This window comes from Chlorocebus sabaeus, chromosome 20, assembly GCF_047675955.1.
Source record: "Chlorocebus sabaeus isolate Y175 chromosome 20, mChlSab1.0.hap1, whole genome shotgun sequence".
Lineage (NCBI taxonomy): Eukaryota > Metazoa > Chordata > Mammalia > Primates > Cercopithecidae > Chlorocebus > Chlorocebus sabaeus.
In genome coordinates this window covers 26,369,247-26,393,129 of record NC_132923.1, presented here as the reverse complement: position 1 = coordinate 26,393,129, position 23,883 = coordinate 26,369,247, and the positions used below count along the sequence as shown (strand labels likewise).

The following is a 23,883-nucleotide window of genomic DNA, read 5'->3' as shown; positions in this document are numbered from 1 at the left end:
GGTGGCTCCTTGCTCACACTCACAAGCAGGAGGGACTTCAGTGGATATATGCTAGAGCCGAAAGGGGTCTTGGAGGCCATCCGTGCCAACCCATTTTACACACAGGAAAACTGAGGTCTGGGGAAGTTAGGGCAATGGTACCAGTTTGCACAGTAGGTTGGTCAAGCCCAGTACCTAGCTGGCCTGCTGATGTCTGGATCGTGGCTGGTTCCATGAGATGCATGGATATGGAAAGAGAGGAATCGCCCCTCTCAGGGTCCTTCTCTGATCCTGATGCTCCTCACAGACAAGGCTTTGGGGTCATTGGCTGGGTACACTTTGGATTTCCAGGCCCTGCCTGCTGTAAAAGCTGGCCTTTCACCGGCACATGGCTTCAGGGAACTGGGGGTGGGGCAGGGAGGGTTGTTCTAAGTCACAGCCTCCACTGGGGTATGAATTGAATGAGAGCTGAAGAAACGGTACCATTTGTGAGCGCTTCTTGGGTGCTACAGGGTTCTAAGACCAGTACAACGTATCCTCCTCACAGTACGGTGAGGTAGGCACCACTGGCACCCTCCCTTGACATATGAGGAAACTGCAGCTCAGGGAGGCTAGAAAAGTTGCCCAGGTCAGGTGGCTGGCACGCAGCGAGCCAGGGTTGGAACCCAGGCTGTCTTACTCCCGAGCAGGATCACCAACCCAGGTTGTGAAAGATAAAAAATGGTTTTAAGTGGTCTCAAGCTATTGCAAACATGAGGTACATTTTAATAATAATAATGCTTAACTTTTACTACAGGCCTTGTTTTTATTAATAACAATAAAACAATTGCTGGTCTTTCGGATCCAAGCTGGGAGCCGTGGGACCTTTGTCTGGCTTTCTTTGACACTGGGGTATGGTGTGTGGTAGGACTTTCTAGGGGCTGCCCTAGGTGGACACTAGTTCTGGAGAAGAAAGTGGGCATCACTGAGGTGGTGCAGGATGCTTCTCTCCACCCACCTCAGCTCCCACGATCAGCTCTCTTTGGCCTTTCTTGAGAAGAAATGGGATTGACGGGATCAAATATCAATATGGGGACTTATATATTTTTTAAATGTGTAAAGGTAAACAATGCAAGACTTCCAGGCAGTGGCTGCTATCATTTGAGTCCTTTCTGTGTGCCAAGCTCTGTGCCAGGCACTCTGTGTGGCTGCTCCTTGGACCCTCACAGCAGCCCTCCCTGGGAGATGAGAGGCGTCATTAAATGCAACCTTTTCACCCATGAGGAAATGGATGCTTACATAAATAAAGTGCCATGTCCAAGAGAACACAGCTAGTGTGTGGCCAAGGCCTCAGGGCTGCCCACCTCCCTCAGAGCGCCAGCCCCAGTCCTCACACACAGCACGGCCATGCTTCTCCCTCCCCAGCGCATTTCTCCCCGTCTCTGCCTCTCATTCTGCCCCACGGCTCTGGCCTTCTTGCTGTTCCTGGAATTCCCAGGGCTGCTTCCTTTTTGGGAGCTTTGTGTCTGCTGTTCGCTCTGCCAATGCTCTTTCCTGTTATTCACGCCTCTGCTCAAATGTCACCTCCTCGGAGATGCCCTTCCTGACTGCCCCCCCAATCCCCGCATCCAGCATAAAAGAGCTGCCTGCCAGCTTGCTGCACCCCTCCGGTGTGATTTTCTTTACAGCGTGTATCACCCCTGGCCATTATATTACACATCGATTTCTTTAGTATTTGGCCCTTCCACGTGAAATGCAAACTCCACAAGAGGAGACAGTTTGCCTGTTTTGTTTGCTGCTATATCCCTCACCTAGAACAGAGGCTGACATATAGGAGGCACTCAGGAAATGTATGTCAGGTGAGTGAGTGAGTGAATGAAGTCTCAACTCCAGGCCTGTCCAGCTTCACAGCCCATGCCTCACACTCCCACACTCAGTGGTCTTCTCCCTGTGTCCCCCACCCCTACTGAGTCTGATTCTGTTCCAGACAAGGCTCTGGTCAGGGTGTTAGGAGAACCTGAGTAGCTTCGGGCAATTCAGTTCCTCTCTCTGGGCCTCAGTTTCCTCAGAGATAAAATGGGAACATTGAGCTGGACAATTGCTAGGTCCCTTAAGCTTTAATTTCTGAGTCTGACCCTGCTGTCACCTGGGCATATTCACTGGACACAGAGGGTTCCAGTCATGACTGCAGCCCAGCCCAGTGCCTCAGCCTGGAGGTTTGTACAAGCCCTTTGCATCCTGCAGACCTAATGGCACAGGAGTCCTTGGGCCCCCATCCCTCAGTGTGGGATGCACATGGCATCAGTGACATCTTGGGAAAAAGGAGGAAGCTCGTGTTAGCTGATGCTCTGTGGTTGCCGGATGCTGCTGTAGGTATCCTTCTCTGGTTTACCAGAATGTCCTTGAGTCCTCCTTGTTTAAAATGATGCTTTTTTTTCCTCCCAGCCCTTTCTCATCTTGGTGACCGAAGCTGCCATTCACTAGGCTATTTATGGAGAAACATGTGCTCCAATTGGTCAGCAGCAAGATAAATTCTGCAGACTTGCAGGAAACCCCCTTGGTTTTCTCTAGTTGTGGCTTGATGATCAGTAAATCATACCTAATGCACTGCAGATTGCTCTGCTCAAACCCTGCTGCAGGCAGAGCGGCCAAAGACAGGCTCTGAGCCAAGGAACCCTAGTGATTGTAGGCTCCAGAGGGACCCCCACCCTCTTCCCAGATCTCATCTTTAGTAACAGCTCTGGATGTAAGCTGTAGGGGAGGGGGAGATGCCTTGACAAGCAGCCATTTCTCTGCACGCCCTGCAGATGGGGGACCTGCTGAGTGAGGAGAGGAGCCCATGCTGGCAGCCCAGGCAAGGACACAGGCCTGTCCATTGCGTAACTCCTAGGGCCGCACTTCACTTGTGTAGCACAAGCAACACGGCAGCCGTCGGGGGAGGCTGAGGGCTGAAAGTTCTACAGATGCACAAGTGCCACCCATGGGGCACCCTTCAGGACAAAATGGAGTGTTCAACTTACCCGCTGTGAAGTGAGTCCCAGCAGAGAGCTTCTTATAGGGAATTCTGTGGTCCTCTAACCAGGCTGGCCCTGTCATCGATACTCCAGAGCCGAACCCTGTCTATTCTTGAGGTGTGAGGGGGCAGTCACTAAAGACCCACTGTCCCCTTGGAAGAGGAGGGTAGCAGGTGTCACCTGCTAATGTGGTCCAAGACCTGGCCGAGGGAGGGCTAGCCAACCCCATAAACCTCCCAGCTTCATTACATGTATAACGGGGCCTGCCTGGCAGGTCTCCTTGACAGTCAGGCCTTGGCTGTGGTCAGCCAGGAGGTCTGGGTTGAGGCTGGCAGGAAGGACAGGCCTGGCCCTTGTACGGCACAGCAACCTTGCCTGTGCCATTCAGGTGGCACGCACCTACGAGGAGAACAAACAGGGAGCCCAGCTTCCAGAGACAGCTCTTTCCCTTAATAAAGTAATTACAGAGCTGGTTAAGTTACATCCCTAGAAAGATGCAGGGCAACCGCAGGCTGGGGTGTGTATGTTTAATTTTAAATCCTCCAACCTTCCCTTAATGAGGGGGTGCTTTGAAATGTAACAGAATGGTGGAATTCTTCAAAGGCTTCATTTTCGTGGTGCTTTATTTCTTTAAGGGAAAGCATGAAAGACAAATGAGGACTGGCAGGAGCAGGGGAGGGTTTTGCCTCCCCCGCCCGTGTTGTGCAGACATTATCTGCTGTAAAACTGTCGCCGAAGGATGGAGAACCAGCTCTTGGCTGCAGAAGTCCTCAGATAATGTCAGTGCTGAGCAATGACCCAAGATTCGCTGGCACTGAGCAAACAGCTCTTGGTTTCTGGTGCCAGAATCTCTAGCTGAGCCTGGTCAGCCACTCCAGCCAGGGGAATGGAGATGCCATAGGCACTGGTGTCCAGGGGCCCCACGGTGATGGCTCAAGAGCCCTTTTTTTTTTTTTTCCAATGTTAATATCCCTTTTAATCACCTGGGGATCCTGTAAAAAGGCAGAGATTGATTCAGGAGGTCTGGTGCAAGCCTGAGATGCCGCATTTCTAACCAGTTCCTGATATAATCCCTGCATTTTGAATGAAAAGGCCCTAAGGAAGGCAGGCACTGGCTTCCATGGCTCCCACCAGTTGGTTCTGGCTAAGCAGAACACCTGGAAAGGGATGGCTGTATGGGCCTCCAGAGGGGCTTGAGCACTCTAAGCTCTGCAGTATGGAAGAGAGAAAAGTCTTCACAGATAACGCTCTACTTGGGTTTGGCATATGGCTTTGCCTATTTTGCCACTTTAGGTTTACTTTTCAAATAATGCTCGGGTAAAGCCTGTGGAGAAACCGAGTCTGTAGGCCTTGAGCTCCTCACCGGGCAGCCCCTGATGGGGAGGGAGGGCAAGCTCAGTATTTGAGGCCCTTGACCTGCCTCAGAGTGTGATGGGGAGTTGATTTGGGTTGTGTCCACGTTGGGCTCCTCAGCTTCCTGGTATGGTCAGATAATCCTCTCCTGCTCTCCTGGTTTCCTAGGTCCCTGGATGAGAAGGAGCTGACAGCAGCTGAATTCCATCTTCTCTGTGTGCTGGGGAGCAGGGCTACCCGCCCCAGGTGGCATCAATGCCGAAGAACAGCAAAGTGACCCAGCGTGAGCACAGCAGTGAGCATGTCACTGAGTCGGTGGCCGACCTGCTGGCCCTCGAGGAGCCTGTGGACTATAAGCAGAGCGTACTGAATGTGGCTGGCGAGGCAGGCGGCAAGCAGAAGGCAGTGGAGGAGGAGCTGGACGCAGAGGACCGGCCGGCCTGGAACAGTAAGCTGCAGTACATCCTGGCCCAGATTGGCTTCTCTGTGGGCCTCGGCAACATCTGGAGGTTCCCCTACCTGTGCCAGAAAAATGGAGGAGGTAAGAGACAGCTCTGCCTGCATCAGGGGTCCCCTGCAAATAGGCCGGGCTGAGGGTGAAAAAGAACACCCCTTTGCTGAGGCAGAACTGGAGCCCTTGTAAGTTGGAGCTCAGGATTCCAGAGTAAGATGCCCCAGGAATAGCTATAATGATGGTTAGTAGTTACCAAGAGACTACAGGATATGATAAGAAAGTGGGCTCTGGCTCCAGACTGCCTGGGTTCAGATTCCAGCCCTGCCAATCAAATTTTGGACCTCCTACAAATTGCTTAACCTCTCTGTGCCTCATCTGCAAAATGAGAATAATAGCAGTTCCTGCCTCACAGGATAGTTGGGAGGATTAAATGAGCTTTACGTGCAGAATGGGCAACACACGACCGGACACGGTAAGGGGCACCTGTTGGCCATTATTACTAAATGCTTACGAGGTGCTAGGCACTGTTCTAAGGGCTTAATGGATATTAGGGCTAAGTGCCTGAAGCTGCTGATATTTGAGCATCTTAGAACAACCAAAGCACCAATTTTATGTGATTCAACCATCGAATCTTCCCAACAGCCTTATATGAAGGAGTTGTTAGCATCTTTGTTTTAGAGACTACAATACTGAGGCAAAAATTGGTTAGATAACTTGTTCAAGGTTGTGTGTGACCAGGTTACAGCTAGTGATAAAGTCAGGATTCAAACCTGGACAGGCTTGCCCAGAGCCTGGGCACTTAGCCTCCACACCTACTGCCTCCGGGTAAGAGGGGCCTTCACACTGTCCCCTAGGCTTGAATCCCTCTTGAGGATGTTGCCCCTGGTATCAAACCACTACCACCACTTCCAGCCCCCAGGAATTGTCCAAAGGCAGCTTTTCCTGAAACCAGGGATCAACTAACTAAAAATAAAGAAAACCCAATAGGCTGGAAACAAAGAGATTTGCAAGCCCAGACCTCCGGTCCTGAGAAAGTCAACTAGCGAGAGCTCTTGTGTTCCTGAGTCCCTGTGCCTGGCGTGGCATGCTCCAGCCTGTTTGGTGGCCCCAGCTTGGCAGGCATTTTACTCCAGCTCCTTCCTTCCTTCCTTGGTTGTGGAACTCTTGCCATGTAGCCTCTTCCAAAGACGCAGTCCCCTCCTCTCCAGAATGCGCCTTTCCCTAGTTCAGAAGGCCACGTTTGACTGGGAGGCTTCTCCTCCTTTCCAGTTTCTTTTGAAGGGCAGGGAGTGAGAATGCCCACCTGAACTCTTGTGATTGAATTAGGCCAAAGGCTTCCATCTTTCCCCCATAGCAAGCTATATTAGCTGCATAGTCTCCTTGCTTGAAAGATCTTTTTTACTTTTTAATAAGTAGCTGTCGATCAGAGCTTGTGGCCTGCGTGGCATGATAACTGAGTTGATAGAAGACTAGCCCAAAGCAAAGATATAAAAGTGTATGGTTTCCTTATGCACTGTGAGATGTCGAGAAGAGCTCCAAGGCGCCTAAAATGACTTCAAAGGACATGTGGCATTGGAGGACTTAGCTGGGAATCTCTAACCTTGTTCTTTCTAGCTTAGATGATCAGTTCTGCCTGGGCACTTGGTGATGAATTAGAGTCCCTTTCTATGCCACACACAAGCACTCACACCCAGGGCGGTGTTCTTGCCACAGTCTGACTGTTCACAATGACACCAGTCACCATGGCACCAGACATAAAGCACTACCCTAGAGGAAAAGCATTGTCAGTTCTCAGAATTCTGAGCTTTCCATTCCACATTCCTGCCTTCCTTTTTCTATCTTCTCTGATTCCTGCAATCCCTTTTTATCTCTACCTTTAACTGTCCCATATTTTTACAGGTTTTTTTTTTTTTTTTTTGAGACAGAGTCTTGCACTTTCCGCCCAGGCTGGAGTGCAGTGGCCGGATCTCAGCTCACTGCAAGCTCCGCCTCCTGGGTTTACGCCATTCTCCTGCCTCAGCCTCCTGAGTAGCTGGGACTACAGGTGCCCACCACCTCGCCTGGCTAGTTTTTTGTATTTTTTAGTAGAGACGGGGTTTCACCATGTTCACCAGGGTGGTCTCGATTTCCTGACCTCGTGATCTGCCCGTCTCGGCCTCCCAAAGTGCTGGGATTACAGGCTTGAGCTACCGCGCCCGGCCTTTTTTTTTTTTTTTTTTTTGAGGCGGAGTCTCGCTCTGTCGCCCAGGCTGGAGTGCAGTGGCGGGATCTCAGCTCACTGCAAGCTCTGCCTCCCGGGTTTACGCCATTCTCCTGCCTCAGCCTCCTGAGTAGCTGGGACTACAGGTGCCCACCACCTCGCCCGGCTAGTTTTTTGTATTTTTTAGTAGAGACGGGGTTTCACCGGGCTAGCCGGGATGGTCTCAATCTCCTGACCTCGTGATTCGCCCGTCTTGGCCTCCCAAAGTGCTGGGATTACAGGCTTGAGCCACCGCACCTGGCCCTTTTACAGGTTTTTGTTTGTTTGTTTGTTTGTTGAGACGGAGTCTATAGCAAGTCGCCTTAAATATTTTTTAGGAGGAGGCAAATTATCACAGGAAGAAGATAGCTATTTGGTCTGAGAGTTGAGTCTGTGCTTTTGAGCCATAGTCGATCTAATCAAACTTTGCATAGTTCTGGACAGAAACTCGGAAACACTCTCCTTAGCTCCACGAAATGTTGACATCTTCCCAGTTTGCTTTTCCTTCTGTTTATTTTTATGAGAAAAAGGCAAGTGTTCAACCATTGCTTGCTATGGGTAAGCCACTCATTCAATCTTTGCAACTGCCCTGTGTGATAGGTGTTGGGTCAAAGCTTATGAAATGGCCATTTTTGTAAGTCAAAAATGGCCAAATATCAGCAATTTTATACATAACGTTTTCATCCTCTTCAACCAGATGAGAAAACAGCAGCACAGAGAGATCAAATATTTTCCCAAAGTTGCACAGCTAGTAAGTCATTAAAACCAGGAGGTCTGACTTCAGGACCTGGCTCTCACCGCCAAGATGGTCTTTTAAACCCCAGGAATAACCTCAGGGTTTGCCAGAAGTGAGGCTTAGAATACTGACCGAGGCATAGATGATAAGAGATCCAAAAGGCCTCAGAGATCCTGGATCCTGGCCCTGTCCTGATAAATCTCCTAACATCCTGAACAGTGCTCCCCGCTATTTGGATGAACAACTTGAGGCTCCCAAAAGCTGTTGAAACATAAAAGGAAATCCAGTTGTGTCCCCAGGTTGTATTTTCTAAGGCGGAAGAGGGTGCTGTTGCATTTTCAAGTGATTGCAACAAAGGTTGATATGAAAAAGTACCTCTGATTAACCACAGATTCTGCCTATCTTGACCGTGGCCCCCTAAGCGCTCTGGTTAGTTGAGGCCTTGGAGTGGTAGAGAGACCTGTAGTCAACTCAGGGCTGGCAGCCTGCCTGAGGTGGACAGAGCCTGGATGGTGAGGGGCCAGTACCTTGTCTTTGCACTCCCACCCCTGTCACTCTTTGGCAGCAGTTACCTGGAGGCTTGCCCTGATTCTTTGGGGAGAAAAAAGAGGCATCCATAGAAGGTGCCAACCCACTTTGCAGACACCCTGAAACTCACCTCCCTGCACATCTTGCCCCACCCAGAACACTGGGGCGAAATACAAAACCAGTGAGGCTGTCTCCCTTTGCCCTCCTGCAGCAGATCACTTAGCTCCTCTTCCATTTCCCCACACCCAAGACCAAGAGACTGAGTTAAAGACAGACCCAGGGGTCTAAGAATGTGGCCCTTTGGGCCCTCTGTCCTTTGAGCACCATGATGGGACTGCTTGTTAGTGACGAGTTGAATGTATGTGTGCATGTGTGCATCTAGTGAGTGAGATGCTCCTATAAAGCTCGGTGGGTTGCCTCCCCAGAAGGCTTTCCTGATTAGCTCCATTGGACCCTGGCCCCTTCCTCAGCATGTATGTGCTTGGTTGGCCTGTGTGACTAGTCTGTGGGGGGTGTGTGTGTGTGTGTGTGTACGCATGCGTGCTCATATTGCTCATGTGACTCTGCCTGCCTCCCTGGTGGTTCGTGAACTGTTCTAGGATGGTGTCTGTGCCTTCTGTTACTCCACTGTCCCCCTGCTGCATGTGCATGGCACAGAGTGGACCTGCAGTAAATAGTTAATTGTTGCCAAGTGGCAGAATTTGTGCGTAGGAGATGCCCGATTGCCAATGTTCATTGGCAGATTGGGCACGTGTTGGTGAATATGTGGGATGTTATATTATGGGGGCAGAGCAGTGTATCTGGGGGCTTCTGGAGGCTCTCTACTGGCAAGGCTTAGTCAGAGAGTGCTGGGTGACCATCAGGGCCCTGGTGACTAGGGCCGGCCTGACAGTGTTTGACAGATAGGCAGGGCCTTGCTAACAGGACTAGGTTGTTGGCACAGCTCTCAGCGGGGTGCACTCGTCTGTGTCCAGACATGGTTTTAATTCTCCTGCTAAATGCCCTGTCACTTGGAATTGAGATTGTTTCTGCAGTGAGGCCCAGGACAGGACAGCAAGATTAATTTATCATCTGGAATCTTTAGCGAGACCCATTCTATCCTTTATGATCCTCCTGGCCACGCTTTTCTGAACTGCTAATTTCTCTCCCGTTCCTCTCAATTAGCTGGAGATTAATGGCAAAGCTGGTCAGACCCCCCTCTCCCTGGAGAGCTTCCAAGCTCTGCTTCCCTGGAGCTGCCCAGTCTGCTGCATCAGCGTCTGGTTCAGGCTCTGGGAAGGCTGCACCCAGTGTCTGTGCGTCTGGGGGCGAGTAAGCCCCCATGCCATCTGCGGCTGCTTCTCTGTGGGCAGCAGGGGGCGTGAACAGGTGTCCACGGAGCACCTCATGAGGTGAGTGTTTCTGCTGCTTGTGACTTGACATGTGGATTCTGGAGAGGCAGTGCCATGTCTGTCTGTTTCTGAGCCTAGCCTTGTGAGTTGACATACATACACTTCCTGCCTTAGTGTTTCAGGTCAGGGGAGCCAAGGGGGAGAAGGTGGGTCTGGGTGGGCTGCTATGTGGTAGGCCACACGTAGGGCCAGATCATTCACGGAGGAGCACCGGGACTGGTGACAACTTGTGGATGACCAGAGATGTGGCTGAGACTGGAGGATATGGCTGCAGCGCCTTCCCTCACTCTGCTGCTGCGCTCCAGAGCCCCTCTGCCATCCCTCTGCTCTCCCTGCAGGTGCTTACCTGGTGCCCTACCTGGTGCTGCTGATCATCATCGGCATCCCCCTCTTCTTCCTAGAGCTGGCCGTGGGCCAGAGGATCCGCCGCGGCAGCATTGGTGTGTGGCACTATGTGTGTCCCCGCCTGGGGGGCATCGGCTTCTCCAGCTGCATAGTGAGTCAAGGGCTGGGGCAGGCACTGAGCGGGAGGCAGGGGGCTGCTCCTGGGCATTGGAGAGGAGGTCACCGAGTCTCCAGGCCAGAGTCCTACATCAGGACAAGGGCAGGGAGGGGGATCCTCAACATGGGAATTACTCACAGCTGGGGTTCCAAGACCCCAGTCACCATGTTTCCTAAACTGAAAGTCGACCACATTGCCTGAAACAGTGTGGAAGATTTGCCACTGGTGCTAAGGAGGAAAAGCTGGGACATATTCACGTAGGGCTGCCTGGGACAGCTCAGCCAGAGTTCTCTGGGGACATATGGACTAGCCCAGATGCCCTTCTCTGCTTACCAGTCCCTCAGCTCCCCATGAGGGAGGTGCCTCCTCTTTCCTTGGTCAAAGAGTATTTTAATCAGGCAAGTAGGGAGCTCAGGAAAAGGCAGGCCTGGGACTCTGGGTCTCCTTGCTATTTTGCTGTGCCAGAGAGCAGAGTTGGAGAACTCACACAGGAAACTTAAGGTCAGCCCAAGGCGGGTGAGGCTTTGGAACAGTGAGAGACAGGGAGACTCCCATGGCCCTGGATGGAGAACTTTGTGAGGTCTCCAGGCTCATCCACAAGGCTACAGACGAGACCCTGCTCAGAGCTCTAGGTGAGGAAACAGCATCCCTTAAGGACAAAGCCTATAGGGGCCCATGCTTACTGCTCACACCTGGGATAAAGACTGGAATAAACTTCTGGAAGGGACTAAGGATTCTGCCAGGCCTGGCAGTAGGGCCAGCCCAAACTTGCCTCAGGCAGAGACTGGGAGAAGGCCTATTGCAGCCCCCTGCTCTCATGGCAGCCATCAGCTTTGCACTGGCCAGTGCCATGTATTCTGCTGGGGCTGGCTGTGTGCTGATACACAGGAGTATGTGTAAGGTCTCCCACTTATACTGAAATCACACAAGTAAAGGAAGTGGGCATCTCACTCTGTCTGTGCTCCCAGAAAGTTCTGCTGTATGAACAGCTGCTCCTGCACACACATGCTCAGGTGAGACTGATGAAGCAAGTGGCCCTCAGTTCTCACACTGACGCCCGTCTCACTGCCGCAGGTGACAGTCATGGCTCTGGAAGGCACCACTCTGTGTCCAGAGTGGATGCAGCAAATCCCTGCCCATAGAAACATTGCTTTCAAAGAAGCTCCTTGGACCCTCAGGCAGAGTCCATGCACTCCTATTTTAAATAAAATTCGACTAACGTTAGTTATTGTGTTTCCAAGAAATGACAAGAGCTGTCTTTCTAGAGGCGGGCTGCTAACACGCCCAAGAGAGAGTAGAATCCACAAGAAACACCCAGAGTCTCTAAAAGCACAGCAATCTGGATCTGTTTACCGTAGGGGTCAAAGCTGTACATGACTTTACAATCCTGGAGGGCATCTCTGCCATCACAATCCCGAGTCATCAGGAAATGAGGAGGAGAAAGGACTTCAAGTATCTTAGAAGAATTTCAGACTGGAAAGGATTAACATTTTAAGAGTTTGTTGCTTAAAAGAGAGAACTTTAACATCTGAAAAATTCCTTTGTGGATTCCCTGAATACCAGATGAATGGAGCGTGAGGGGAGCTCCTCCACAGCCCACACCCCATCCCTCCTTGCCTCCCTTGAGGCTGTGCTGCTGTGTTCTGTGTCGCTGCCCACGCGATGGGCCTCGGGTTGGGCGTGGGGGCAGGGTGGAGTTGCCTGCAGCCTCAGTGACCCCGCAGCGGGCTTGTCCCCAGGTCTGTCTCTTTGTGGGACTGTATTATAACGTGATCATCGGGTGGAGCATCTTCTATTTCTTCAAGTCCTTCCAGTACCCGCTGCCCTGGAGTGAATGTCCTGTCATCAGGAATGGGAGCGTGGCAGGCAAGTATGGGGCCCAGCTGGGGATGCCAGCCAGCTCTGTCCCAGGAAGGGGTCTCACAGGCTTAGCGCACACATTTGGAATTTCAGACTTGTTGTGTCACCTTGGATAAGTCACTTAACATCTCTGATCCTCATTTCCCCTTCCCCAGTGGGAATGGTCTCTTTTCCAGCCTATTTCTGACAGGATTGAAGACAATAATGAGTGTAGGTGAAACTCTGGAAAGTGTGACTTTAATTGTTATTACTCACCCTGTTATTCCACTGCACAGATGAGGAAACCGAGGCCCAGAAGCGACTTCCCCATGTTCACACCACTCATCTAACCAATGATCTGGGATGAGAATCCAGGTCTCTAGCTCCCAGCTCAGGACCTTCCCCAAGGAACTTTAGGCCAATTCAGCCTCACGTTTCCTCCCTTCCATGGAGAGACGTGGGCAGTGGGAGGCATGGGTGGGAATCAGCCAGGCCGGTATGTCTTGAAGCCTCCCAGACCCCATACGCCTAGGATTCCTCAGGGTATGCCAGATCCTGGCTAACCCAGAATGAGCACAGCCCCTCCCAGCTGCGCACCCTCAGCTGCTCCCTCACCCACTACTGCCCTGAGTGGCGGTCCAGCAGAGGAAGTGACCCCATAGGCCCCGCCACTGAGGCCCTGTGACCTTTGCTGCTATTTCAGTGGTGGAAGCAGAGTGTGAAAAGAGCTCAGCCACTACCTACTTCTGGTACCGAGAGGCCTTGGACATCTCTGACTCCATCTCGGAGAGTGGGGGCCTCAACTGGAAGATGACCCTGTGCCTCCTTGTGGCCTGGAGCATCGTGGGGATGGCTGTTGTTAAGGGCATCCAGTCCTCGGGGAAGGTGAGTGCTGGGGGGCACCCAGGACCCAAATGGGGAACAGCAGAAAGGCACAGAGGGCACAGGGCAAAGAATTCCAGGCTGCCCCTTGCAGGGTCTTCCGGGTGGGTTTGGGCTCTGGATGGCTCTGGATGATGACACGGACCCCCAGAGGAGGGTGTGGAAGTATCATTTCTGTAGTGTTGCTTACCATGCACAGCCCACCCGGAATGGAATAGCTAGAAAGTCATTGCCCTGGACTCCAGCCGCTTCCATGCTCAGATAACTCAGGCCTGCTCTAATGCAAACATGAGAAGAGGAAAACTAGAAGTATTGACCCAGGGACATCTGTCTAGATTCTAGACCCTCAGGTTCCCAAGAGCAAAAGCCCTGGAAGAACCAGCTTTGAGCAGTTTTTGGTGAAAACCAGCAGCTTGCCATGCCTACAGCTAAAGGGCCCTTTAAGCAGGTAGATGCTATGAGTGAAGGGGGCCTTGGAGGTCTCAGGGGGCAGCTCCATAGCAGTCTCTGAGGGGTAGACCAGCCAAGCCCCACACCTCTTCCCAGCATTTCAGATCCCCTTTAAATAAGGGCCCTTTCTTATTTGTCACCTGTCAGTATTCATGTGCTGCCAGGATCCTGTATCCCAGACTACTCATTTTACAGATGAGCAAAGTAAGGCCCAGAGAGGGGAAAGCACCTCAGCTAACATCACGCAGCCGGTCAGTCTCAGAGCTGCAGCTAGAACCCTGGCTGTTTGAGGCTTCAGGTTCTTTACTGGATTTGATGAGCAAGGAAGCTAAGCTCTTGAAAGGTAGAGTGACCCCAGCCACTGACCTCTTCCCTTTCCAGAGGCTGAAATAGTAGCTGATGCTTCATGGCACTTCTCAGGTACTGCCACCCATGAACGCATTTGGTCCACAGCAACGTTATGAGTTAGGGATGATTCCACCTATTGTAGAGATGAGGAGATGGAGGCTCACGGAGGTTAAATGAAATGCCTGAGGTCACATGTTGGTAAATGGTAGAGCCAGGGTTACAACTCAGGCAGCCTAACACCAGACATGCATTCTCTTAGCCTTTACACCACCCTGCCCAAACAGCCCTCTTCCTTTGTTTCAGTGCAGCAAACGTTTTGTGAGCATCTGTTTTGTGTGAGGCTGTGTACCACGCACACAGGGATATAGACATGTGCGAGAAATGCGGTGCTAGAGAAGAGCACACGATTCATCCTCACAAGGGGTTAGGGACTTCTTCAGATGGCTTCTGCTTGGGAGCCGTGTCTATAACCTCCTGCAGGTCTTCCATGAAAGGAGCTCTAAGGACAGGGGAGATCCTTAGGAGGCCCACTGGGGGAATGAGACATGGGAGAATCAGGAGGGGACAGCAAAGGACTCCCTCATCCTCTTGGCAGCCCTCTGGGGTGAGGAGGCTGTTAGCTCAGCCCCACCAGCTCTGGAAAGGAGAAAACCAACCCCAGGCACAGCAGCCATGCAGACTCCAGCTTGTCCTGTTCCTGCTTCTGCCTTGGCTCCCTGCCAGATGTGTGGCAGGCTTGGCCCTATGCCCAGGGGTTCCAGGGCTCTGCTTTCTGCTGCCATCAGGGGCAGCTCATGTGCCCCAGATGTGAGCAGGGATGGGGGGTACCAGCTGCAGGAAGGGCTCTGCCTGATGGGGGGTGCCTATGCTCTCTGCAGGTGATGTATTTCAGCTCCCTCTTCCCCTATGTGGTGCTGGCCTGCTTCCTGGTCCGGGGGTTGTTGCTGCGAGGGGCAGTTGATGGCATCCTACACATGTTCACTCCCAAGGTAAGGGTTTGGGGCTCCCACATGCCAGGGAACAGCAACAGGTCTACTGGGCCTGGTCAGCTTCATGCAATTTCGTGGAATTTAATGCACTCCAAATACCTGCTATATGTTGGGTATTGTGCCAGGCCCTGGAGAGATGCACAGGGAAGGGGGCATGGGCCCTGCCCTCAAGGTTCCAAAGAGAGGCATGTCATCGATTTGGGTGAAATTAGAAAAGCTTCAGAGAGGTGGTAACAACTGAAAGAGCCTTAGGGAACAGGTAGGATTGCAGTGAACTGCCAAAGGACATTATAATCAAAGGGAACTGCATGAGCAGGGGTGTGGAAAAACACTGGACATGCTTGAGGCAACAGTGGGAAGTCAGGTTTGGCTAGGGCATGAAAGCAGGGAGCTTCATTCATTCATACATTCATTCATTCATTCATTCATGGAGACTTTCATTGTGTGGCAGCAGGAACCAAGAAGATGCCTAAGAGAAGAAAGCTCCTGGGAATCTCACCTTGTATCCAAATCAAAGGAAAGAAGTTGCTATTTTATTAAAGATAATAGACTACATGAGTGATGATTTTAACCTTAGCAAAACCATTCACACTTCCTCTTAATTCTCTCAGTAGCCCAGGGAGCAAGATGAGCAGGATCACTGTTCACATTTCACGAAGGGTGCAGCAGAGGCACGGGCATCCTGAAGATGTATATGTAGGTTCCTAAAGATGGTCTGTCTCCACCCATGGCCTTGCCTGTCTATGACCCTTCAGACCACTGGGCACAACTGGCATGCCTCAGTCCATAGACGAATAAAAGATTTTCAAATGCAGATGGGCATTCCCTTCAAGTTGCCCCAAGCCATGTACACCGGCAACCCCAGCTGGTCAGGCTGAGAGTCCATCTCTAAATGCCAGCTGATCAGTAGCAACCAGCAGGGACCTGGTGAGATTATAGCCCATGGGCACAGGGTCAGAGCTCAGCCAGGCCAGCTTGAAGGCTTCAGTGTTCATTGGTGCCACCTTGCACATGTGTGTACACACACACACCCCTTTACACAAACAGTTTGTGCAGGATGACACAGGAAGAAGAACCTAGATCTGTAGGGCTGGAAATCCCCGTAGGCTCCTGATGTTTCGGGTGTAGCACTGGTTAGGGCACATGCCACTCCATAGTCACCAGACAGTGCCTAAATGGTCCCTCAGTGTTCTTGGATATATTATCTGAGGTTTACGCATGACCAACTTCAAAGATCCACTTTGTGAAGCACTTAATGAATCTCCTGAGGCATGAATGTGAATCCTGAGCCATGTGGCTGGCCGTAGGGTTGTTGTAAACACATGATATGTGACAAAGAAAAAAAAAATAACCTGGTTTCTTTGGGAGAAAATAGCCATGAAAAGAAAGCCAACTGTTTGTAACAAATTACAACTGTATCTCTAGAACCATGATCAGTCTAAAATGTTCACTTCAGTTTTCCAGTTCTACTTTACTAAACTTTAGGAGGAAATTATATGCTCTGGTGTTGTTCCTTAAGTGTGGAACTTCACAAAGGTCTCCAGATGGGCTCCTCAATGGTGTTAAGAGCCACCTGTATGTAACTCTAGGAGCAAGAAGAACAGATTCATAGGAGCAGCTGCTGGTCTCAACACACACAATACTGCTCCCCACTGGATTCAGACACACTTTAAATTATCTCTTTAATTATGAAATATCTCAGGCGTATAAACACATATCTAATAATATAATAAAAGTTCTTAGGAAATAAAATATTACAGATGCCATTAAAGTGCCAGCATAGCCCTCCCTGATCCCATTCCCTTCCCTGTCCAAAGATAGCAACTGTCTTATTCCATTCCTGCTGCTACAACAAAAATTCTTTAGACTGGATAATTTATAAACCATTGAAATTTATTGCTCACAGTCCTGGAGATTGGGAAGTCCAAGATCAAGGCACCCAGCTTCAGTATCTAGTGAGGACTCTGCTTCAAAGATGGTGCTTTCTCACTGCATCCTCACATGGCAGAGGTTCAGGGGAACTCACTTGAGCCTCTTTTTATAGGAGCACTAATCCCGTCAGGGCTCCACTGTCATGACCTAATCACCTCCCAAAGACCCCCACCTCTTAATACTATCACACTGAGTATTAGGTTCTGTCATGGGAATTTTGAAGGGATACTAACATTCAGATTATAGCAGCCACTATCCTGAATTTGGGATTTATCTTGATCATACATTCTTTGAAATTTGAATTTGTTATACATATATATGTATCCATAAACAATGTTTAGCATTTCTGCATACTTTTAACCTTTACATAAATGGCATCATATTATATGTATCTGCAACTTGCTTTTATTTTTGCTTCACATGATTTTTTAAGATTTACCAATTTTGGTGTATAGCTCTAGTGCATCAGTTTTCATGGATGCATAGTATTTTGCTGTAGGACTAAACTGAAATTTGTTTATTCATTCTCTAGTTAATGATCATTTAAGTTGTTTCCAGTTTTCACCATTGCTAATAATGTTACAATAAACACTACGCAGGTCTTCATGCATACATGTTTCTCTAGGGTATCTATGTTTAGGAGTGGAATTGCTGTCTCAAAGGGTATGTACATCTTCAGTCTTATTCGATGTTGACTAAATTGCACTCCCAAATGGTTGTATCTGCTAACACTCCCACAAGTTGTACATGAAAATCCCAGTTGTTCCACATTTGGCAGTCTTCAATTTTTGCCAATTAGATGGGTGCAAAATGGTTTATGTATACTTTCTTTTCCCTCTACTCTCCTCTCCTCTCCTCTCCCCTCCCCTCCCCTCCCCTCCCCTCCCCTCCCCTCCCCTCTCCTCTCCCCTCCCCTCCCCTCCCCTCCCCTCCCCTCCCCTCCCCTCCCCTCTCCTCTCCTTTCCTCTCCTGTCCCTCCCTTCCCCTCCCCTCCCCTTCCATTTCCTTTCCTTTCTTTTTTGAGGCGGAGTTTTGGTCTCGTTGCCTAGTCTGGAGTGCAATGGTGCGATCTCAGCTCACCGCAACATCCGCCTCCCAGGTTCAAGCTATTCTCCTGCCTCAGCCTCCCGAGTAGCTGGGATTACAGTCATGCACCACCACACCCGAGTAATTTTGTATTTTTAGTAGAGATAGGGTTTCTCCATGTTGGTCAGGCTGGTCTCGAACTCCTGACCTCAGGTGATCTGCCCGCCTTGGCCTCCCTAAGTGCTGGGATTACAGGCGTGAGCCACTGCATCTGACCTTGGGGTGCTTCTTTCTAAAACGGTTTCCTGGATGTTCAGGAAACCATGTGAATCCACTTTGGCATTTGCAGAGGCCAGGGTCTTCATGAGACTTTAAAAAATCAAATCCAGGAGCCAGGTGCAGTGGTGTGTGCCTGTAATTTCAGCTACTTGGGAGGCTGAGGTGGAAGGATCCCTTGAATCTAAGAGTTAGATACCAGCCTGAGTAACAGTAGTGAAACCCCATCTCCAAAAAGTAATTAATTCATTAAAAATCAACATAAAAATAAAGTGACTCTCCTGAAGCTACACAGCCGGCAAGAAGCAGGGGAAAACCTGAACTCATGTCCGCAGACTCCACATCCCATGCTCTCCAGCTGATAAACTGGGTTCATGAAAATTGGTGGCTGAGAGCCAGGTGGCAAGAGTGGAGGGTTAAATAAAAATGTCCCCTACCTTACAATTTCATCTAAAACCGTTCCTCCTTATATTCCTGGAAATGGCTAAAAACAAACCCACATTTTGGGAGATGGGCAGGAGAGGTTTTGCAGGAACAAAAACCCCAGCACACTACTGCTAATCTGCCTTTCCCCATCTCACACCCCATGGTTGAGCTGAACTGGCTGAGAAGGAAGCTCTGGGGGGCTCCATCCAAGCCCCCTCAGGGAGTCAAGCAAGTGAGGCCAATGGTGATGGCTGGGGTGAGGTTCCTATTTACAAATCCCTCCAAGTCATCTGCAGAAGGATGGGCCAACTCTCAGAAACAAATGCCTGACAGTCTATATGTGGCAAACTACTGTTGCAGAGCTGTGACTGTTTCAGCACAGAACTGGGGAAATATGAGGGGTCTTAGGAGCCATTTCAAGTTCTTGCCTTAGAATGGTGCTATAAAGTACCAGGTCAATGCCCTAGCTACCCATACTGTGCACTGCTTCATTCATATAGACTATAATGTAAATGACATCCCCAAGGGTCATGCTGTCTGATACCTCTGGCAGAGTCCAAGAGTTTTTGGCCAGGGCATCTCAGAATCCCTGTGGGAGAAGCATTGGCTCTCCATAGATTATGCTCAATGACCTGGAAGGTCTTCCCTTCCATAGAGCCTTCCAACATCGGAAATTATTCAGGCTATCAGATTTGGACTTTGCAGTACATGTCTTCAAGCAGTTACTGGGTATGATGAATGCAATGTGGCCAGGCTGCCATGATGACCCACTAGCATCATTGATAGGACAGTAACTCGTGGTGACAGCTAATGAACTTCTTGAATTCCTTGGGCAGCTTTTCTCCTGATTACTTTCTTTCCGTGTAGGTAAAAACCCAGGTCAGCATGGGGTACCATGCAATTAAATTAATTATGTGATTTGTTCAATATAAAGTGGTAGACTATGGTAGGATTTTTAACCATCAAAATGTTCAGAGAATGTTTATCAAAATTACAACTGTTCATGTCTTTCAGCCCAATTTAACTTCTACATATTTGTCCTACAGATGTACTTATACATAAGCAAAATGATCAGTATACAATGTAATGTAATGACCAACATTGCTCATTACAACATTTATTTTAGTGGAAAAAGATTGAAAACAACCCAAATGACCATCATTCACTTATTCATTCAACAATGGTTTATTGAACGCCTGTTACATGCACTGTTCTGAGTCCTAGGATCCAGCAGTGAAGAAAGCAGACAGACTTCCTGGTCCTCATGGAGCTTACGTTCTGGTGGAGGGAGACAGATGTTGTCAGATAATATAAGATAAAGAATTGTCATTAACTGTTGATGCCAAGGGGAAAAATAAAGCAGAGAAAGAAGATTTAGGGCATTCGGGGAGAAGAGTTGCACTTATGGACAGTACGGTCAAGGAACGCCTCGCTGAGCAGTAACGTATGAATGAAGACCTGAAGGAGGTCAGGGAGCAGGCTATGTGGATATTTGGAAGTAATGCATTCCATCCCGAACAGAGAGAACAATGAGTGAAAAGGGCTTGAGACTGGCTGTGGCTGGCATATTCAAGGAGGCCAGTGTGGCTTGAACAGGAGGGGAAAGAGGACATATGGTCAGTGGTAATGTACAGCCAGATCATGAGGGTGCTGTGGTTAAGGTAAGAAGTTTGACATTTACTCTGGTGAAAAGGGAGCCATTGAGAGTTCTGAGCAGAGGAGCAGCATGATCTGGCTTCTGTCTTAGGATGATCATTCTAAGCCTCTTAAATGGCTTCTGTAGAAAATCTGAGGGAATAAGGACAGGACAGGGAGACATGCTAGGAGGTCCTCTAGGTGAGAGATGACTGGGGTGTGAGCCCAGGTGATGGCAATGGGAGTGATGAGAGTTGGTTTAATGAAAGATACGTTTCAGAAGCAGAGTCAACAGGATTTGCTGTTGGATTTGTTGTGAGGTGTAAGAGGAAGAGAGGAGTCAAGGATGACTGTGGCCCTTTATGTGAGCAGTTGGAAGGATGGAATTCACATTTATGGAGATGGGGAAGACAGTGGAGGGAACGGATTCGGTGGGGAACATCAAGAGTACTCTTTCGGACAGGGCAGGCTTAAAATATCTAACAGATCTCCACATGGAGATGCTGAGGAGGCAGTTGGATGTATGGATCTAGAGGTCAGGTGTGGAGGTCTACATTTGGGAGTCTGGGATAACAGAGAGAATTTAAAGCCATAGATTGGTTTCCAAACACCTAGAGAATGAACAAAGACAGAGAAGAGAGCTGAGCACTGGGGCCCTGGTGTTTAGAGGTTGAGGGAGGGATAGCTGTGGGGGGGTTGGTGGGGGGGTCGAAGAATAGGAGCAGAGTGAGAGACAGGCAGGCTGACAGACAAACAGACATTCTAGACGCAGAGTGAAGAAAATGTTTTAAGAAAGAGGGAGCTATCAGCCGTGTCCAAAGCTGCTGAGAGGTCAGGCGATGAGGTCTGAGAATTGACCAAGGCACTTGGCAACAGAGGGGTCACTGATGACCTCAACAAGAGCTACTTTGGTGGAGTAGTGCTGACGACAAATCTAATAATAATGGGTTGAAGGGAAAATGGGAGGTGGGGAATTGAAGGGAAAATGGGAGGTGGGGAATTGGAGACAAGTAATAGATACCAGTTATTCTCAGGAGTTTTGCTTTAGAGGAGCAGAGAAATGAGAAATGGGATGGTAACTGGAGAGGGCCATGGGGTCAAGGGTGTTATTTCACAATTTATATGATAAAAATAATCCGTCATACACCACTGGTGGGAATATGAAATGGTATAATGGCTTTGGAAAACAAAGCCTGGCCGTTCCTCAAAAGGTTAAACAGGGTTAGCATATGACCCAGCAATTCCACTCCTAGGCACGTATCCAAGAGAACTGAAAGCATGTTCACACAAAAACTTGTACACAAATGTTCATAGCAGCATTGTGCATTATAGTCAAAACGTAGAAACAACCCAATGTCCGTCAACTGATGAATAAATTTTTAAAATGTGGTATATGCATACAATGGGATATTATCCAGCCATAAAAAGGAATGAGGCAGTGATACACATTGCAACATGCAACTCCTGAAAACTTTAAGCTAAATGAAAGAAGCCAAACACAAAAGACCACACATGGTATGATTCCAATGATATGAAATGTCCAGAATAGGTGAATCCGTAGAGAAAGAAGGTGGATTAGTTGTTAGTACTGGGCTTGTGGGGAGGCTGGGGGAGGCATGCGGAATGACTCTACGTGTTTGAGTTTTCTTTCGGGGGTGATGAAGAGGTTTTAGAAATTGAGTGTGGTAAAAGTTACACAACAGTGTGATATGCTAAAAATGATTGAATTGTGCACTTAAAAAATTCAAAAAAGAGGAGGAAGTTTATGTTATAGGAGAGGAGAAATAAGCAGGAGGGAGAGACTGCAGTGCTCAGCTGGAGGAGTTGGTCTCAGCTAGGACCACACATAGTCCCCATAGTAGCAGGAGGGAAAGGCCGGGCCATGGCGCATGGACGCTGGCAGGTAAGATGGTGTGGGGAGGAGCTTTCTGCCGATTGTGTCATCTTTTCGCCGTGAGGTAGGAGACAAGGTGATCATTTGAGAGCAGGAAGGGAGGAGGAGGACTTGGAGGGCTAAGGAGGAGTGAGTGTGAAGTAACTGTGTAAGAGATGGGGGAAATGTGTGGGCAGAGGCAGCACAAAGGGCCCCCTGGCGGCTAGGGGTCAGGAGTGTGCAGTGGACTCTCCAGCATGGAGATCACCAACACTTCTGCAACTCCAAGAAGGACAGTTTTTCACATTTGAACATCTCTGAAAGCACGCTGTTTCCAACAATCAGTGAGGTAATTATACAAGCCTGTTTTTTTGTTGTTGTTTTTGTTTTTAGGTGGAGTCTTGCTCTGTTCCCCAGGCTGGAGTGTGCAGTGGCGCGATCTAGGCTCACTGCAACCTCTGCCTGCCGGGTTCAAATGATTCTCCTGCCTCAACCTCCCGAGTAGCTGGGACTACAGGCGCGTGCCACAATGCCTGGCTAATTTTCTGTATTTTTAGTAGGGGTTTCACCGTGTTAGCCAGGATGTTCTCAATCTCATGACCTTGTGATCCGCCCGCCTCGGCCTCCCAAAGTGCTGGGATTACAGGTGTGAGCCACTGCACGCGGCCCACAAGCCTGTGTTTTACAATGGATGGTGCTTACTCTGTGCCAGGCACTTTTGTGTGCATTTTGCACATATTAACCCATTTAAACCTCCTAACAACCCTGGAGAGGTCGGTGATCTCATCACCACTGTGCAGATGGGAAAACTGAAGCACAGAAAGGGTGGATAACTGTAGGGAGGAGGCTGTGAGTGGACAAGAGCAGAAGGGGCAGTGTGCCAGGAGCTCTGGGACTCTGTGGGTTCCCAACTTAGCATGTTGAGGAAGTGCCGAGGCTAGGAGCAAGGACAGTGGCCCCAGGAGTGTGGAGAGCTCCATGACAACTCTGGTGTGGACAGCAGGGAAAAAGAGGAACACACCCACAGATATTCATGTGTGTGTATGTATATGTGCATGTAATGTATGTATGAGTGTATACTGCTGGTATATGCATAAAATATCACAGGGGGGTACACAGGAAACTGACATCATGGGTACATCTGGAGGAGAAGAACCAGGTGTTACAGGATACAGGGATGAGGAAAAGGAGACCAAGGGATCTGGGGTGTGCATCAACTCCTAGAGAAGAGAAGTGGGATCTCTGCAAGTTCTAAAGGCCCAGGGGTGGAGGTTAGGGGTGGAGCTTCTTGACTCTCACAGTTAGAGAGAGGGCTTCTCAGCAGGATGATGAAGGAGGCCCAGCCTCATGACCAGAGCATGGGCTCTGGAGCCAGACAATCTGGTTCAGACTCTAGCTCATCACTCAGCAGTTGTTGGGCAAGTTCCTTTGCCCTCAGGGCCTTTGTTTCCTCAATGGCAAGATGGGGTGGACAGTGGCACCTCCCCAACAGGGTTGTCGGGAAAGTGCTTAGGACTGCTCCTGGCAAGTGGAGAGCATGTGGGAAATGTTAGCTATTATTATCCTCGTCCCTTATGAAGGTGACACTGTTCTTGGGCAGCAGGAGCCTGGTGCTCCAGTGCCATCTGGTGCCTCGTGGCCCTGGCTGGCTCCACACCAGCAGGTGCACAGCAGTGCTGAGAAGCAAGGGCGTGTGCTCCTGTCACACATGCGCTCAGGCTAGGGCTCAGCAGCTGCTTGTGGATTCAAAAGCATCATCATGCCCGTGAGTCAAACGCCTTGATACACTTTGTTTCCCTGTGTGAGGAAGTAGTTCAGCCATCGTGCTGAAGAAATGGCAGGAAGCTGTTCCTGTTTTAGAGCAGACACCCCGAGGAGGGGGTGAGCCCTGTTTTCTGAGGGAAAAGCCCATTGCCCATCCTCCTCTTGCAGTCACATCCTGATGCCTGGAAGGGGGGCGGGGTTTTCTGAGTCTGGCCAAGGGTTCATCCTCTGTTGTTGCTTGTTAGAGATCATGCACCATCACCCCAGG

General features: G+C 49.7%; 1 protein-coding gene across 4 annotated transcripts in view; it reads left to right on the top strand.

Moving 5' to 3' along the window:
* SLC6A17 (solute carrier family 6 member 17) overlaps positions 1 to 23,883 on the top strand; it is a 51,660-nt gene that overhangs the window by 11,778 nt on the left and 15,999 nt on the right. For 2 of the 4 annotated variants that reach the window (XM_007977645.3, XM_007977647.3), the window contains exons 2-6: positions 4,494 to 4,866; positions 10,012 to 10,169; positions 11,915 to 12,041; positions 12,718 to 12,899; positions 14,573 to 14,683. In XM_007977645.3, coding sequence (XP_007975836.2) covers positions 4,581 to 4,866; positions 10,012 to 10,169; positions 11,915 to 12,041; positions 12,718 to 12,899; positions 14,573 to 14,683 — 864 coding nt within the window. In that variant the 5' untranslated portion in view covers positions 4,494 to 4,580. Of the gene's footprint in view, positions 1 to 443; positions 2,989 to 4,493; positions 4,867 to 10,011; positions 10,170 to 11,914; positions 12,042 to 12,717; positions 12,900 to 14,572; positions 14,684 to 23,883 lie in introns of those variants that run through there. The other 2 variants (XM_073008498.1, XM_037998182.2) reach the window with 2 other exon arrangements.